The sequence below is a fragment of the Ursus americanus genome, chromosome 2 (genome assembly GCF_024610735.1).
Source record: "Ursus americanus isolate L20-20 chromosome 2, mUrsAme1.1.p, whole genome shotgun sequence".
Lineage (NCBI taxonomy): Eukaryota > Metazoa > Chordata > Mammalia > Carnivora > Ursidae > Ursus > Ursus americanus.
Genome location: NC_142128.1, coordinates 64222543 through 64241772, shown reverse-complemented (window position 1 = coordinate 64241772; position 19230 = coordinate 64222543). Strand labels below are relative to the sequence as shown.

Here is a 19230-nt window from a genome sequence, read left to right as displayed (position 1 = left end):
TCTGATAATATCATTTCATATAAGAGATGGAAACAAAAGTCAAAAGCTTTGGAATATATTACCTAAAGCTACACAAAGTTGAAGTGCAAGATCCAGGCTTATGTTCCTATTTTTTACATCTTATTTACACAATCCTTTTATTACATCAATCTTCTTTTCATATATAGTGTTAAGTAAACTTCAGCTTATTTCAAAAGCAATGATAAATTGTCTGACATATCACAGTCCTTTATTAAAGACATTCAAACTTTGAACTCATACAGATCTGAGATAAGGTCTAAGCTTACTTACCGTCTTGGTAAAAAGCCTTTTTATTATCAAATTTCTCTAAGCCTCAATTTTCTCATGTGTAAAGTGAGTAGAACATTTATCTTAACAAGTAATGTTGAGACTCTGTAAGACAGTGTATATGAGGACTACTATAATATCTCACTTAGAAAAGGCAGTCAGGAAATGTCAGTTTACCCCCTTCCACCAATCAAGAAAGTGACATTGTCATTATTCAAACTAATGAGTGGATTTGGGTGAAACCCCAGTTAACAAAAAAGGGAGATTTATTTTAAGCAGTTGAAATTAAACTCCTTACATATTTTTAAGAAAGAAATAAACTACTTAAGCATAGAATTATGAAATGCTAACAAAATAAACTATCTCACTCCATTCATTTCTTGCATTTAAAAATCGGCAATTAAGTCCATTATAGTTATTAGTTAAGTGGGAAATGATTTTCAACTTTGCAAATCCATGCAAATCCACAAACCTTTTCACTTCCTAACAAAGACTAGCTAATTTAACATTTGAATATAATGGTAATTTTTATAATGAAAGCTTTTGTAAGAATATGTTGTTTTAGACTCATAAGCAGTCATCTTTCTTAATACAGTTACAGTTAGGGTGGTGATTAATGATGTGCTCAATTTTTTCTGTTTACTAAAATAAATTTTTGTGCTTGTTGAATTTTTATTTCTTTTATTACTAGTTAGATTCAGCATGTTTCATTTTGGTCTGTGTATATTTATTTTGTGCTAGATCTATTTTCCTGTTAGGTTTATCTTTTATTGATTTGAAATACTTTTTAAATACTAAGCAAATATGATCTGTAAACATCGTATAAGTAACACATTTTTAAATGTTTGTTTCTTATATGTTAAAATTTTGTGATGAGCTTTACCATTAAATAGGCAATTATTTTTACTATTTTCCCATAATGTAATTTCTAACATAGATCTTCTCTATTTAGCATTCAGATTAAAAAATACATACATTTTATTCTATTGCATTAATGGTTTTATTTTTCTACATTCCATTCTTCATCTGTACTTTGGGGGTATAACATAAGAAAGGGACATTTCCTATTTCTATTAATGTTTTATGTTTTTGCTCAGTGTTTTTCCATGTAAAGGTTATGCTTGCCAATTAACTTTCAATAATTAGAAAGATAAGTCTATTAGGAGTCTATGATATCATTTATGTTACTCATTAGCTACTAAGCCGTTTAGTGACATGAACACTGTTGCCAATTTATTTAAATGAGCCAACATAATACATGTAAGTGTATGATTGCTGTATTCTTGATATTTCAAGTTTCATTATAAACTATCTTTGTTGATTAAATTAGTAGATAAATCTATTTGCTATATAAGTTACATTTTGCAAATGTATGGCACATTAGACTCCCTACATTAGATGTGCTTCATCAAGATTATATATTTACCAGGTTTCAAGGGCTTGTTTTACCTTGTAACACAGCCGTATCCATGTAAGGATGAGCCATGCTACGCAATGAAAATCCTGAAGTAATTTATGAGGATGTGGAAGAGTGCTTGTACAGTGTAAATATACATTTGTGGCAGAATTGCATGTGGGTAAAATTCATGAGTTTCCTCAAACAAGGCAATAACTTTGATGTCTAATAACTTTAATGATTCATACAGGACAAAGCAACAAAATACAAAGGCCATATTTTCAGTTTTAACTCTAACAGAAGGGTTGGCATAAAGTAAGGACTTAATTTTGTCCTCAATGACCCCAGTACAATTCATGACACAGATTTTCAGTATCTTTATTACGTTGAATTATTCAATAACTTATTTACTTTTGCTTTGCTAGGCTTTAGAATAGAGAACATAGCATAAAAAACTGAAATGATCTGAATTTAAAAGAATGAGCCAGATTAAAAGTGTAGTTATTCCAGCCAAGATATATATATATATATCTGCAATTAATAACGAAGGATTATGGATCCATGTCTGCCGCCTAAGTTACTGAGCTACTCAATTTATATGACTAAAACTATATGGGAGGAAAGAGAGATGAAACAAAATAACAACCAAAAAAAGACACAGGCAAAATGATTTCTCAGATCATCACAAAATCTCAGTACTGCCCCAGGCTTGCGGCACTTGGCATCCTCGTCTGTGCTTCTATAATCACGAGGTAGGGCAAGAGAGATGTGAGGGTCTTGAATCAGCAGTGAGAAGGACACTTCTATTTTTAAGAAGCAGAGCAGTGCTCAGACAGAGAACTAGAAGACACTATAAAAATATCGCTACTGGGACTATTACTATTTGTTGAAAAGAATATACATCATGAGCTTTAAAGATATCTATATTCTGTGAATCACTAATAGCCCTTCTCTGAATATTTTGGAGTACATGATTAAAAAACTAATACTAGAAGAATGTCATTCAAAGGTGTTCATACCTGTATTATTTATAATACCAAGATATTGGAAATAACATAACTTCAGTAGCAAAAATAACTTACAAACTGAATAATGAGGATTTTTAAAATTAATTGTGGTACATTTATAATATGTTATAATATGGGGCCTTTTAAAATGACTACAAAGAAATTTAATGATGGGAGGAATTGAGCAACATTACAATAGTGGTATTCTTTGGAAGATCATCTTTTTTCACTTCACTGTATTGTGCAGTCTTTTTCTTTAGAGTGTAAAGGGATAAGAGGATGAACAACAGGAAGAAAGTAAGTCAGGGAGGAAAAGACTTCATCTAGCTTGGATATGTAGATGCTACACTTCTCTTTTCCTAGAATTTCCCTCCCCTTGTCTTTTACTGGCAGACATCCAGATTAAACATAATCTTTGTGAAATGACCTCTAATTCTGCCTTCTGAGTGCAACCTACTGTTTATTTTTTCTGATTAAAACATATACTGTGATTGTGTGCTCTTATCCCTGTATATCAAAAACTGTATTTCTTATAGTACAAGGTAACTCGATATTCTTTTTTACATATACCTTAGTGTACTGAAATGTCTATTATATGAAATGTTTTGGATACATATATGCTGAGTGAATAGATGCATGAAAGAATTTATCACATTATAAAATGAGTACAATAGATCAGGTGATTTTTAAGGAAGCATCCAGGTTTATGATGCTTTCCTCAAATATGCATATAAGTAAAGATTTCAGTAAGTATTTGCTCAACAATATATATGGAGTAAGTCAATTATTTAAAAGGTAAATTATTTTCATTTTAATTTTCTTTAATACATTTATTACATGGGTGCATATATTTATTGATTGTTATACTGATATATTAAGGGTCATGTTTAATTGTGTATAATCCTTAGAGAAAGGTGTTCTTAATAAGCATACTATTTAGTTCCGTATGCTTTGGGCCATCTAAGAAAAAATGATTAATTTCTCACTTTACAGTTCTTCCTCTGCATGAATAATTTTTAAACTCATTGATAAGACCCTTTAATTATAATTAAGAATATCAATTCAGTATTTTTGTAGAATAATGCCATAATGTTTCTGATTTAGAAAGCAGAAATACAAGTTTTTATAATTCTGAGTACATTGTATATTCTTAACAAGTACAAATGATATTTCCTAATTAATGTTAAGAAAAAAAAGTCACTTAAAATTAATCTTGTCAACAGTGTTTAGTTTTGGAAATGCAAACTAAGTCAACTTACTTCCTTTCCCTAGAAGCGCTGCCACTGTTGTGACATTGTGTTTCATTTTGTAACCCATCTGCTACTTAGGCCAGATATGCATTTTCTGGATGCAATCTGTTGGTTTCCAATGGTTTACTACATGGTGGGCTCTATTGACAAGTAGGTGACAAAATCTTTGGCACACTAACTAGTGTGGTGTCCTGTGGTTTGTCATGTGCTGTGCCTCCGTGTTGCATGATGAGTGTAATTTGCCATTTCAGTATTGCAAATATGGTGTATTTTGCATGCAGAGCTTATGTTCTCGTGTTATACATCTTGTATTCAAACTTCCTAAGCAGTAATCTGTTGTTGAATTAAAACAAATCTTGCTGCATGTGAATTTTGTCACTTTTGTTTAGTTTCTAAAACTATTTCAGTTTTGTGCTGTCTCTAGCAATAACGTTATTACTATGGGCCTAGGGGTAGAGAAAATCTAAAGGTTCGATGTTGTGATGCCTTGATATCATCGTTGTAACTTTTGGAAATCTTCAAATAATTTAGAGATGCTCCTTTTAAGCCAGATTTATAAACTGGAGCATTCCCTTAAGAGCTTACTTTATTCTAGTAACATATACCAGTCTATAATTTCTAAAATTGTGTTAATTAAAAAGTCAAATGTGTGCAATGTGTTAGTATTAAAATACAAATTCTTTTATATGGATGAACATGATATTATAAGAAATATAAAACTAAAATGCTTATAAAATGTGCTAGTTTTCCATTAAAAAAATGTCAGCCAGAGCCTTCAAAACAAAATGCTGAAGTTACTAATTAAGAACTCTCATGCTTACATTTTGTCCTGTAGATTGAAAAAAAGTTTTATAATTTTGAAAGTGTTTATTGGCTGTGGATACATTAAAGAGAAAACTGACTAACATTTATTTAACCTCTATTCTACATTAATATAATTTGCATTATCAGTTATCTTAATACTAATCAACTAAGATGTAGTTAGATGTACTAAAATTACTATTAATTAAATTCATGAATGTGGAATTAACCTGTATTTTATCGCTAGTAATGTTACTTTGAAATGATAGTATTCTATTGAAATTCATTAGAAAAACAGAATAGTTAAAAAATAAATACACCTCCCTTCTGTCTTTGCTGATGTAAACTATGAAATGAATTCCTTCTCTGTAAAGTGTTTATGGTGAAGAAAAGAAGAACCGAGAGGATCAACTTCCTATGATTAGAGATGACACAGGATTGGCTACAAGTTGATCATTATTGAAGCTGGGTTGAGTGGAATATGGAGGTTCACCGTGTTCTTCTCTTCTGCTAGTGTTTGAAACTTCCGCTAAAAAAGCAAAAACACCTTCGAATGAATTAAAACACTTACAAACAGTCCCATATATTCATACATTCACATTATAGTTCTCCTTGAAAAGGAAGGCTTAGAAAACAATAAAACAATAAAAAGGAAGTTGTTGCCATTTAGATTATCTCTTTTTTCGTGAATATTGACTGTTTTTCTTAGGCAGCCATCTGGTGGCCAAACTGTGTAAAGCAACCTTGCTATTGAATAAAAAAATAGGCAGTGGCTTCGCAAATAGGATAGTGTGGAAAATCATGACAGATGTGGCGTTATAAGAATAAATTGGTAGCTGGATAAAAAAGGGAAAAGAGTAAAATGTAATGTTAAATGGATATAAAAATAAATAATTTAAAGTTAAAAATTGAAGAACAAAATGTTTCTACATGGTTCTGAAATGTCATTCCAGTTGTATGTACTGTCTATAGATTTAAACTCATATTTAATCATTATTACTAAAATCACTTGCCAAGGTTATATGTAAACTACAACAGCCAATATTTTGAGTATAGAATTAACTGATACATATAGGTTTACGTAGCTATTAGCTATTTAACACAGGTACGCATAATAAAATTTTTTAAGTTTCAACTTCATTGATTTATTACTGATGAAATATTCATTTTTTACCATCATAACTTGTATCTATATATCTTTTACAAATCAATCTTACCTTCTACCACCTTATCTTTCCCTTTTCTTATATAGATAATTATAATGGAGAGATTATTTTTTATTGGGGGAAGATCATAAGAGCTAAAATAGAAAGTGATTTAAAATTATAGCAAGGTGGATTGAAAGCACATGACTTGAGCATCATTTTATGGCCCATATCACATTAATTTTCACCTACTTCTTTCTTTTTTTTAAAAAAAATGTATTTTAATAGATATAAGAACAATTATGAATTTCTAAGTTAAAAGAAACATCCAAATAAAGTATTTCCAGGGATTAAACATTGATCATCGTATTGATCGGAAATGAGGGCCCTGGCCCCTCTCACTGTAGGAAATTTATTTGGAATAAATTCTGTTTCCACAGTTTTAGCCATAAAATCTCTGCCACAGAAGTTGTTTCTGATTCAAGAAAAATAATGTTTTCTGGACTACTCCGGGGGATCTTGGACTCAGAGCTTTGTTAATACTCCTTCACTTGATGTGGCTAGTTCAACGAATCACACACTTGGAGAAAGATTCTCAGGGAACTGACTGGCAGTTTAACAATCTAAAAGGAACTACTGTTCTTTAAGTTCTCCACTTCCTATTTTAAATCAGATGTGAGCATCAATTCGCCCAATTTTTCTGTCTTCAATCAACTTTGCACCTAAAACGTTCTTACACTCCTTCAAGTTTAGTCTCCTTTATCTGATTCAGTTGTATTTTTCTAGTTTGTGTGAAGCAGAGGCAGGGAGATAGTGGTTTCTTTGTTTCAGCTTCAATGGCAACATTTTCTTCTAATTCAGTGGGAGAATGCTAGTTTTTATCAGTGATGGGGAGAAGACTGAAGTTCATGGGAACTTCTATCCTGGCTTAGCAGTTATTTCATGCAATCAAATCAGATTATTAAATCACTGGCTCAAAAACTTTAGTCTGGCTGAATGATAAATTTGAATACAACTGATATTTGTATATTTTCCATGCTCATGGCTGTGTAAGACCAATCTTTAACACATAGCTTTACACAAAGAAATAATACACATTTAAAAATAGACACTTCACAGTTTAATATTTCTTTGTTGGGCTAGACCATCTAAATTAACATAAGTATTCATTTCTACTCTTACCAAAAGTACCATAGAGATTATATATATATATATATATATATATATATATATATATATATATATATATGTCATGTCTTTGAAATAGTGTGCTAACCATAAAAACAGTTCTAACATGTTTTATCTCTATTTGATTGCAAAGTGGGTGTTTTTTGTTTTAGTTACATAATTAATAAATATTAAAAATTTTTTAACGCATAATGCTTTGAAATAGTTGAGATCTAATGAAACATAAACAGCTCAAAGATACAAACTATTTCATATCAGCAGAGAATACTATATTTTAATTCACATCAACATCTATCTACCAGGGCAAACTATGTGAAAGCCATCTCTAAGGGCAGCCTATACAGGTGCAGAGTGGGTGAGCAAGCCCTGATCCTAGTACGGTGATTTATTGAAAGTCCATTCTTCTCTGTTGATTTTATCAAAGCCTAGATGATTTACTCAGGTGTGGAGTGACTTTTGCTGCCAACATGGTGGTTGTGGACAAAGAGAGTACCATGAGTGCGGAGGAAGACTACATGGCAGACGCCAAAACGATTGTAAATGTGCAGACCCTTTTCAGGTAAATGTCTCAGTAACGCGGCCCTGTGGCTTACTTACTGTTAAATATTGTTGAAATATTTGACTCTGACTTGTATAAAAGGAATGAATGTAAGTTACTTTCACTGAAGTTATGTTCATTCATTTGGTCCTAAAACAAGTACTTTTTTAGCCTCCGATGTATGACTGGCACCGTATGTCTAATTTTTAACTCAGGGTCATTCTTTTAAAAATAAATGGAATAACAAATCTGTTTTCTGGTATCGTTTAACAAGAGCAAATTCTAAATCCTGTGCACTTGCAGTCAGATTTATGACAGACCATGCATGGTCTAATTTTGCTTTTATGCCTGGCAGTGGCCAAAAGTATGCATTGACAATCTGGATTACTAAAAATGAAATATTTTAAGGATGTGAACAGGCAATTTACCCATGTTAAGAGCCAAGTCATAACCTTATCCTCACTATTTTCCTGTCTTTCATCAATTAAACTTACCCAGATAGGAATTTCCATTATGCTTATCTTTGGGTAAGAATGAAAACCAGAGAAAAGTCCCGTGCTATAAGCAAAGTCAAAATTACCTATAAACGAAGACATCTCTGTCACTTGAAATGGTTCTTTCTGAAATCATTTTAAAATGTAACTATCTAAAAGATCATTATTTTAGTTTCGTGAGTTCTGCAGAAGTCTAAAGGAAACCTGAACTACCAAATTATGGAAGTAAATAAAACAATCTGAACTCCATCATCATCTCCCCTTGCTCCACCTTTATACCTTCATATATTGAGGGTAATTATCGGTTTATTGTTTGAGTTCAGAATTCAGAAGAGAGAGCCTAATTGTGAGTCCCACTTAAGTTGACTATTTATTACATGATCTTAGGCAAATGACTTTTCTTCTCTAAACCTCAGTGTCTTAATCACAAGGTTGTTTGGGATTTAAAAATACATAATGCTGTCGCACATGTAGCACATGGCTGGTAGTTTTCAGTTTCTCAGTGAATGTTAGTGACTGTAATTATTAGCACTGTCGTGATCACCTTCATGTGACAGAGTAGAAAAGCCACAGACTTTGGAACAGGGAAGCAACAAACCTCATCTGGCACCTCTATTCCCGAGGTTCCAGCAGACACTGTGTGACAAGTATATTTCTTAACCTCATAGAAATTCAGTTTCCCTCATCTATAAAATGCATGTGGAAAATAATTAACCCTTCTTGCAGTGTTAAAGTAAGGACCAGAAATTAGGTAGGTGAAGAACACATCTGGAAGATTTACTCTAACTTGCATAAGAACCTGTTGTTCCAGAAGGAGAAAAATGTACCCTCTAAAGTTACTGTAATTTGGCGGTTCATTTAGAGTATAGCTAACTAGTTACTGAGCTAAATGAAATAGTACATTTCAGGGTCGCATAGCACATGTTTAAAATATGACAGACACGTAAGTAATTTTTTTCTCTAGAGAATGAAAAAAATTACAACTGGAAAATTAATTCAGCGGGATGAGATTTACAGCCAGTGAACAAAGTGAAATCATAGTTTTTGGTTCCATGCATGAGAAAAGCTAGTTACATTTTTAACAGTAGAGGATCTCGGGTCTGTTTGAGTAAACATACCATTTTAATTTTCAACTTATCATGAATTCATTTCTATTATGGTTTATTTTTTATTATGGTAAAGTTTCTATTGATTTGACTTGGCTTTTATTATATAGTCTATGAATTAGTTATTCTGATTTCAAGATAATAATAAATAAATAAATAAATAAATAAATAAATAAATAAATAAATAAATCCCCACCTTACTCAAAGGGGCAAAGGCTCTAATCTTTTAAAACTGACCAGAATAACTAAGAGTAGACACATGTGTGGTGGTATTATCATTATTTCACTAAGTACGTAACAATTTTTCAGGAAAAAAAAAAATTCTAGGAAACTTTTTAATGGAGTAGTCCTTAAGCTGGCGGTCAATGCATGCTAAACTAGGTTAGTCTTACATAATAAAATACAAAAGTAAGACACTGATAGATCCCCAATGTACAGAATGTTATTTATATAGACAAATGACAAAAGTCATGCAGATTTGGTAGTTTCATTTTATAGGTGCAGTCATTTACCACTTTTGAGGTCACTTTTCCACATTCCTTGAAGATTTTGGTTCCTGATTTCACTGTGACTCTTGACAACACTGTTTCTACCATCATTCTTGATGATTTCAACAATTCTGTGTAGATAATCCTTTCAGTATCTTACCTTAGCCACCTGTTCTCCTGGTCATAGCCTTTCCCTTGAAGTACCAATAATGTTTCCCTCCATCTTCTCAATTTCATTCAGGTCTGTGAGTACTACTGCTTATTTTCTACTTCATTTCTTCTAAGACCCCCCCCCCCCCAATTCTTAACAGTCCTGTGTCTCCACTGAAATATACTATCCACTGGTTCAAATAGCTTTTCACTGTCCTTAGTCACCTGAGAACTTTCCTTCCCTCCTTACCAGATTAAGTTCCAAGATCAGTCATTATAATCACTCCTGTGCTAAAACCCTAAACAGATGATTACTGATTATGTGCTGTGATTAATACCGATCTCAACTCTCTTTCTCATTCTCTCTTCCTCCACTCCCAGTTTTCTTTGAGGTTCTCTGCCCACTACCTTGCATGAAATTGCTTAGAGAGAGATGACAAATTCCAGAGGGAGAATCCAGTTATCCTCATAAGTGAGCAATAGACAACCAGAAATCTAGTTACAGCGGCTGGATACCAGGCTATTTAGGATTAAAGCGTAAGGCTCCATGTCTAAGGGAACATCTCCTTGGGAAACTCCTTGTCTAAGGGAGTTTACAAGAGTGCATAGTGTTAAAAATGATTAAAGACAACTTAGGTGATTCAAATAGACTTTCTTTAACACTTCATGAAGTGGGCAGTCTCCATTCCTAAGGGTCCAGAGAGGGTGAGAGGCAGGAAGCTCTTATAGGATAAAGAACAAGGAAGAAGAAAGAGAAAAACAGAAAATGAATAAGGAACAAGGAACAAAGAAATAAGTGTAGAGCCCAGGTTTGCTTGGCATTTGGGGATTGGCTGACTGGGTATACCGTGTTTCTGGTCAAGTGGAGCATTTATGGGTATCAAATGACAAAACTAAAACAACTGAGTAGCAAGTTTAATAGCCTTTATTCAAGGGAAACAGCCTGTGGATTGGAGAAGTACAGTGCCTCACAAGCAGTGGAACACTTTTCTGGAGAGATTTTTCGGCAAGAGCAAGATTCATAGAATGTTAGAAGAGGCATCATGGAAACAGGGCGTGACATTTCCTGGTCAGGCTAGTAGGTCCTGTTTTCTAGGATAAGCTGAGTTAGCTAAAGCTGATTTGGAGGATTGAGATTGGTGTATATTAGGTTACCTTAATAGGTATTTACTGTAAGTACGTGTGACTTCTAAGTTTAGATTTGTGACGTGGGCTGGGCCACTGAGGCAGTCTCCATTTTGTGGGTCTAGATATGCAAATTAATTTTATCACAGACATACAAAAGTTATCTAAATTTTAGTTTGCTGACATGGCAACCCAGCAGGAGAAGCCCTGTCTTGGGCCTAGAAATTTATTTAAATAATAGTATCTCTAAAATATCTGCACCAGTCCTTATATCTTCATGAACATCATTAATTTCCTTGAATGAGAACCAAATTCTAAGCTGCTCGGCCTCTGTATGTATTAAGCAAATTAAGATTACCTTATGCTGTTGCTCTGTATGGGGCGATGCTACATTTTATTTTAGCGTTTGTAAATGACTGTGTAGCTATTTGGGCCCATGCCATTTTAACTTGATTATTTTGACATTCCATTTTGATGTGGGGGCATTTTGACTTTTACATTTTCAGCTTTTAAAACGACTTAAGGAATATGTTAGAAAAATCTTCAATCTGTGCTCGTATTAGAGCCCAGTAGATAGGAATGAGATGGAATTCAAGTCTGAAATGAAAGTAACAGTGCTCTAATTCACAAGTTATTGATGTAACTGGTATTATCTGTTTTGCCAGTCTGGAATAAGGTTAAATTTGTTCTTATTCAGAGGCTCATATTGTTCACTTGAACCCCTGCCTTACTAGGACATATAGCTTCGCTTGGCAGGCCTCTTTTCTTTCCAGATTGTCCAAGGACCTTTCAGAGTTACTCAGTCCCAAAAGACCAAAGGCAAAAATAGGAGAATCTCATTAATTCACTAGCAGTATACTTGGGGGTGGGGGTGGTTTAGAAAGAATTAGAGGAGAGTTGGGGGCATGGGGGGAATTCCTTTTCATCCAGAATTGCATTTCTAACTTAAATGTACTTTCGTAATTGAAAACTGAACTACACAGTTCAGTGTGTTTTTATCCAGTGTGGCAATTATGGATTTGCTGGCTTGGCCCCTGCATGTTTCTTCCGGAGAACCTACTCAGGAAGTATTTCATTTTCCAGAAATGAGTCTAGAGCTTGGCATACAAAGTTTCAACACTCAAATATTTGATGAGCACTCCTGAAGTTTGTGCAATTTTCCAAATTGAAAGAAAAGCACGTCTGTACTTCAAAATTTAAGTTTCTCTTGCTAAAGTTTTACCTAAGAAGCACTTGGTATATTTGAAAATATTTCCTGTTTTTACATTTTTATGAACAAGTGTTAATATCTAAACTAAATTTAAACAAGCATGCCAAAATGTGCCTTGAATTAAAAACAATGGCTTCAAAATGGCTACGTCAGACTGACTATCATAATGCTTCACTTGGGAATGTTTGGCATGTCAATGGCGTCTATCATTATTCTCATTTAACTGGGGGAAAACAGCAACATTGAAGGCAACTTACTGGCTCATCCTATCCTCTAGAGGAAAAAAATGGCTGATTCAAACCAACTGCCTGAGTCTATCAGGAGAAGGAAAGATGAGAAAACTTCATCTAGAAGTTGAGAAGCAGAGGTTTTTGTAGAGAGCACACAGGATAGTTAAACATTAGTTGAATACAGAATGGGTACAAACTAAATACTTGTTAATGTGAAAAGATAGGCTAAGGCATATTAAACATTTTAAGAGTTTATCTGAGCAAAAATCAGTTCAAATTTGGCAGCGCCAGATAGGAAGTGGTTAGAAACACTTCAAGGACAAGAGTGAGGGACTTACAGAGAAGAGGGAATCAAAGCAAGGGAATTATTTGGCTACACCTTAAGCGGTTGTCTTATTTGAGAAAGCCTAGCAGACTATGATTGGTTGTCCTTTGGTTTTGATTTCTTAGCCTCGGGCATTTATTCTCTGAGGTGTTGGTTTGCTTAAGTAGCCTGCTGAACTATTAGGACCTTCTCAGTCTAATGGTCTCTTTATTTAATTGATTTAGCATTGATTTATCTGCATTGCAAAAGCCTAGGAGTGACTTAGTTCAGATTCTTTTTTAATATGAAGATATTTTTGTTTTTGCGTTTTTCCCCCTAAAAATTAGTTGATCAAACTGCTAAGAAAACCAGTGCTCTGTCAGTGGAAACATTCAGTCAAGTCATGGATCTGTGATCTGTTTGGAACAGAGAAATGCCCGCATTAACCCCGTATAGGTCACGAGGACCTCTACAAACACCTGCGGTTGTGATTTATTCACGTGGTATTATTGAGCATCTAGTAAGTTTGGGGAGTATGCAGGATGCTGTCTATTGCTGCCGTGGTGCCAAAGGCAGACACGGGGATCAGTAGTGATTAAGGCTTCCTGGCCTTGGGTTGCTGATGGTCTAGCTGGGAACATATTAAACAAGTCATTTAAAAAATTGAACTGGAGAATGGTAAGTGTGGCAACTACTGAAAAAAAAAGGAGAATGTTATATAGATCCAGACAAGAATATATGGTCTAGTCCAGTGAATCAAGGAACACCTCCCTGAGAAATTGAAGATCTTTTGCTTGCAAGATAGACTCAGCGGCAAAGAGAGGAGGAGAGCATTCCACATGGGGGCAGCATAGCCAAAGGCTCTGAGGGGCCGGCTTTGCAGAGCTTTGTTACAAGTGATCTTCATTACAGGAATAACAGGAAGGAAATCACTGAAACAGCTTTAAAATATTCTTTTAGCTACAATGTGAAAAGTGGTTTGTAGGGGGGTGGGGGGAGGGGCTGGGGGGAAGTAAGAGCAGGGAGAGCTGCTCAGTTAGAAGACTTTCATCCCCAGGACACTAAGAGCATAAATGGCAAGCTAAAAAAATTAAAAATAAAAAAGGAATATTGTCTTCAGCTTGCTACAAGTAGTCATAGTCTCGTTGAGGAAATAACACACCTGTACACATGGAAAATGACATAATTGAAAATATTGATAATGAATATATATAAATATGAAAATGATTCCTTTATATAGTACAAAAATATTTTTTATTATTTTGATCGGTTTACATGGATAAATTTAAATGCAAGAGGTATCTGATATTTATTATAGTCTCATTTATTACTAACTCTGACTCAGACCTCAAGTGTTTAAAAAGTATTTGTAAAAAAGTATATTCTTATTTATTTTAGTGTTGATAGTCAACTGTAGTCTAAAAGTAGAATTTCATGTATCTAAGTGTATGTGTGTACCTATAGATTAAGGTATACTCCCTGTTACTCTGAAACATCATTCCCAGTCACCACAACAGATCAAAATTTATAGTGCAGCACATTGGCTTAGTTTTTTTTTTTTTTTAATATGGGAAACATTTTCCAGATTTGTGTGTCCTTATGTTTGTTTTGCTTGACTATATAATTGCAGCTAGTCTCAGAGTTCTCCCAGTGGTCTGGGAAATAGGGTATATGGTGGGATTTTCATCTCTGTATGGGTTAGCATAACTGGGCCTGTCTTTCAAAAATACGTTTTGAATAAATTAATTCAGGCAGAGAATATTCCATAGAGATTTTGCACATTTCCACAATGATACTTACATCACTCAATCAGAACATAAATTAATTGTAGAAAAGTTTTAAATAGAAAAAAACATTATTTTTCAATTGTAATATTGTTTTATTATGATCCTCTGACCTAGGGGAAGATAGACTTTTTATGTCATTTTATTTCTAAAATGTCTTATATTCAGAATGTGTTTTAGGCCATATTAAGTCCCAGAAATAGATTTGTAGATTAGTATTTTAAAGATACATAATTAAATCTATTCCAGAACCAAATTTATAAATGTATTATAATTGAACATGAGTAGTACTTTGTAGATATAAAAGGCAATGCAATAAAACATTTCATTATTTAAGTCTTACTTAGTTATAGATTTTCACTAGGTGGCAGACTTGGATAATGTATTCACTTTTGTAGTTTAAAATAACAAAGGTGTGGGTTCATTTATGTAGAACAGAAGTGGTACATCATATACATTTTTTGGTTCTATCTAATTTTCACTCTACAAGTCACTTAAGTACAATGACCAGTCACTCAGTCATATTACCACTCACTCAGACTTCAAATATATATAGCTATATACATTTGATGTAATGTGTTAGCAAAGGATTGTATCATCCAAGTAATCATAAATGTATCCAAAGTTAGAATAATAATATCTATGAAAGATAAAAGCTATATTTCTCAGAGAAAATGAAAATTTCCCCAAAGATGAAATAAATTTTCATTGGTTTGCAGCTATGTTTTTCTCACAAATTACTTTCTGGCCTTATATCTAAGCACTGTCCTAGATGCTTCTCATAAGCTCTCCTTTCGCTGGTGTTTTAATGCTACATAATCTGTGAAGACTCAGTCATCCATATTTATCACCCCTAGAAAAATATGTACAGCCTTATAATTTAAAATTTTTTATAGTTTCCTCTAGGTAGTAGGTCTAATTTAAAGGCAAAAAATTCACTTTATACTTCTTTTTATGTCCTCGAGACCAGACCTGTCCAATAACAAACACACTTTATAATTACTTGTTAACCTAGAGATTATTGCCGTCAGTAAATAAAAATAACAATAACGAAGCAATGATCTGACAACTACTATCGTGTGTGTGTGCGTGCACATGTGTGCGTGTGTGTGTGTGTGTGTGTGTGTGTTGGGGGAAGAAAGTGAATAGGAAGAAAGCTAATGCAAAGCTATGGGACATGTGAAAACTCAGGATCCTCTTAAAATAACACTACCAATTGAGCCTTGGCCTCAATTCATTGTAATAAAATGTTATTTCAGCTAAAATATTTTCTCAGAAATTCACTGTAGCAAGATTTGACATTTAAAATTGCATACTATGAGAATAGGGAATCTTAGAAGATCAAAGAACTCATAATATGAACAAGAAGCTCATCCCGTGAAATCTTTGTCAATCAGCATATTCATCTTATAAATTTCAATTTCAACATTATCCACAAAGTCACCTTGTAACTTCTTAAATCAGCTTCATGAGTTTCTCTTCTATGCCATTTCATAATTGTAGAGAGAAATGTCTAATAAAAGCCAAATTACTAAATTTATTCTTCTTGTAGTGCTAAAATGTTTGCTAAAATATTCTTCGGAAAATAGTGCTCCATTTTTCTCACATCGTATAGACAGTTTATGTAACAATGCCTGCTGCTGTAATTGCATGTTGTTTTATGCCTGAGGCTAGGAATCACTCACTCATAAATATGGTGTTATAAAAAATACCGTATTGGATTGTTAGTGTAATGCAAATGTTCTTTTGTGTGTGTGTGTGTTTTTAATGTAGGTTGTTTTCCAGTCTCAGTATTATCACAGAACTTACTCACCCAGCCAACATGAGATTCATGCAATTCAGAGCCAAAGACTGTTACTCTCTTGCTCTTTCAAAACTGGAAAAGGTAAGACTTCATATTAAGGAAGTTGCATATACCTATTTTTTCCTGAAAGAGTAACTCTGAAATTCCTATATATAGAAAGAAATGCAGTGAGGTAGTAAAAATAAAAATGCTGTTTGAATCCTTATTTTGGAGCTAAAATCTTAATTTACAATTTTTTAATGTGAATTGATGGATTTGAACCTTTTGTATCACAAGTGAACATAATGAAGATATCTTGTTCTCTCATTTATTATAAATTGAAAGCATGATCCATGAAAGAGTTAAATGCAGCAAGAATGCATATACTCAGTTATAATGTCAGTTATATTGTTAATATCATGAGTGCTATATCAAGAAATCTCTGTTTATAGAGGGCTTTGCAGTATAAAATAATCCTTCAGGCCTTAGAAAAGTTGTAGGCTTTGTTGAAAGTTAGCTTCCCAAATGTCACCAACACAATCTGAGACAAAGCTGAGTTTATTTGCTTGCTTAGGTAAGGGAGACCCTCACCTCAGGAGAGCTTTGGCAATGCTTCAGAACTGGGGAAGCAAGGTTAAAGTTTCTTCAGTATAGGAAATCTTATTTAATGAGGGTCTTATTTAATGAGGGCCTTATTTAATGAGGTTCTGGAATGGGGGTTTGATTAATTTTGGGAAAGGATCAGAGTACTGTGAATGGACAAAGTAGGATTGTGAAGTCATGTTATGTGGATAGAGAAGTGTGGTTTCCATTCTTAATGTTTAGCCTGAGTGTGGCTATCAATGGATTTTGCATCCAGCATTTACTTGATACTAGTATACTGGAAGAATCTGATGTAAGACAAAACAATATGATTCAATTTTATTCATGTGAAATGTGCTAAATCTATGCCCTCTTCATTGTTTGTGACAATATAAGAGGTACAGATAATGATGCCTTATGTTTGTTGTTGCTGTTGTTTGGTTAGTTCATTTTTTTCATTTGGTTTTGATTACCTGTTATGCCAAACACTGTCCTAATTCCTAGGAGACATACTGCTGAGTAAGGCCATTACTGCACTCTGATCTGTTGATTTCCATCTTCAGAGCTGGTCACATATGTTATGTTAGTAGAGCCTTTCCATTGTTCCTTTGCAGTCATACTCAAGTTGCTGTTAGGTGCTCCCTTCAGAAGAGGAAACTGAGTTTAAGACAGGTAAAATAACTTTTCCAAGATTATATAGCTATCAAGTCAGTGCAAGAAGGGAATCTTAAAGACATGAATGTTCAGGACAGAAAACTACCATTATGCCACACTGCTTTAACAACATGGAAAGGTTGGCAAGCATGGCTAAATTGGCTCAGCACCCGCAAGCAAAGCCGGTTATCCGGAATCCAGCTGGAATCAGTGCTGATGTGCTGTTTGATGGTCTCCCTCTTGACACACTAGGATTACCTACTGATGAAGAGTACAGCTCTGGAGTCACATTGGTCCATTTCTCTACCACTTTCTAGGAATGGAACTTGGTTAAATTATTTGCACATTGATAGCTTTGGGATTCTTCTCTAGAAATAGTGGTAATAGCTAAATAATAGGGTCATTGCAAAGATTACACCAGATGATCTATCCAAAACATTTGGCCCAGTTTTGGCATACAATCAGTATTCAAATAAATGGTACTACAAACATAATTATAAATTATTGTGGATTTCACTTATAAATATTCCATTCTTTGTATTCAGTTTTATGCTAAGTGAGTGGATGTTTCAAGGTCATAATTGTGGAAGATGTTTTCAATAGTGTTGAGTGTTTGTGTTTATATTATTGTGTGTCTACTGCATTAGGGAAAAAGAAGAACAATATGACATTTTGATATTTGTTGGGGAATTAATTAAAAACAAAGTCTTCTACTAATATAGAAATCCTCTTCTCAAATGTAGGGAAGTTTTACTTGAATAAGCATTAAATCAGACTGTGATATACATCTCAAGAAATCCACTAAAAAGATTGCAAAAATAGAGAGGCATCTCACTCTTTTATATGGCTAGGCAAATACAATCACCTGCAAACATGTCAATTGTCTTAATATAAAGGAAAAATAAAACTTCGTGTATCTTTGCAACAAGCAAGCAGTTACAACTTCCAGCCAGATACCTAGACTAACTTCCCAAAGAGACAGAGAGAGAGGATGCTTTATGTTCGCATTTCAGAAAGATAGTTCCAAAGCTTCCAAGAGAGACTTCTCTGAGATACAAAACTGGCTAGAGATTATTCAGGTTTTCAAAAGGTTTGCAACTCTCTGAAAGCGACAGAGAAAGGATTTACAATCGTGAGTTTTCTAAAGGAAATGCTATGGGGAAAAGAGGGGGAAGGATGGAGTTTTCTTCTCTTTTGGCATCAGAGAAATTCATTTATTTTTTAGATTTGTATTTATCCCTACATATACTAGATATTTCCCAAAAAGAGTAAAGGAATTCAGTATATTCCCTAATTATTAAGGAGTAGTGGGGCTTGGGGAATTGGAATTGAAACCAGTTGGTTTGGAGGTTTTAAAGCCATAGAAAATTCTTTTCAATTCAGTTATTACCATTTTATCTGTTGATATAGAGATTTTGTCACATAGAAACTTTTTAGGCTTTAGTGCTATTATGACTTAAACTGTGTTCCTCCCCCTCAAAAAAAGATGTGCTGGGAGTCCTAGCCTCTACTACCTCTGAATGTGATCTTATTTGAAGATAGGGTTTTTATGGAGGTAATGGATTAAAGAAGGCTATTGCGGTGGGCCTTGATCCAGTACACCTGGCATCCTTATAGAAAGGGTAAATTTGGATACAGAAACAGACATACATAAAGAGAAGAAAGATAGTTTGAAGAGAAACAGGGAAAAGACGGCCATCCACAAGG

General features: G+C 33.8%; 1 protein-coding gene across 1 annotated transcript in view; it reads left to right on the top strand.

Annotated features, from left to right (window-relative positions):
* The window catches only part of KCNT2 (potassium sodium-activated channel subfamily T member 2), a 349439-nt gene that overhangs the window by 262757 nt on the left and 67452 nt on the right, over window positions 1-19230 (top strand). The window contains exons 20-22 of the mRNA XM_045812805.2: window positions 4020-4091; window positions 7500-7634; window positions 16278-16389. Of these exons, the coding sequence (XP_045668761.1) occupies window positions 4020-4091; window positions 7500-7634; window positions 16278-16389 (319 nt within the window). The remainder of the gene's footprint in view (window positions 1-4019; window positions 4092-7499; window positions 7635-16277; window positions 16390-19230) is intronic.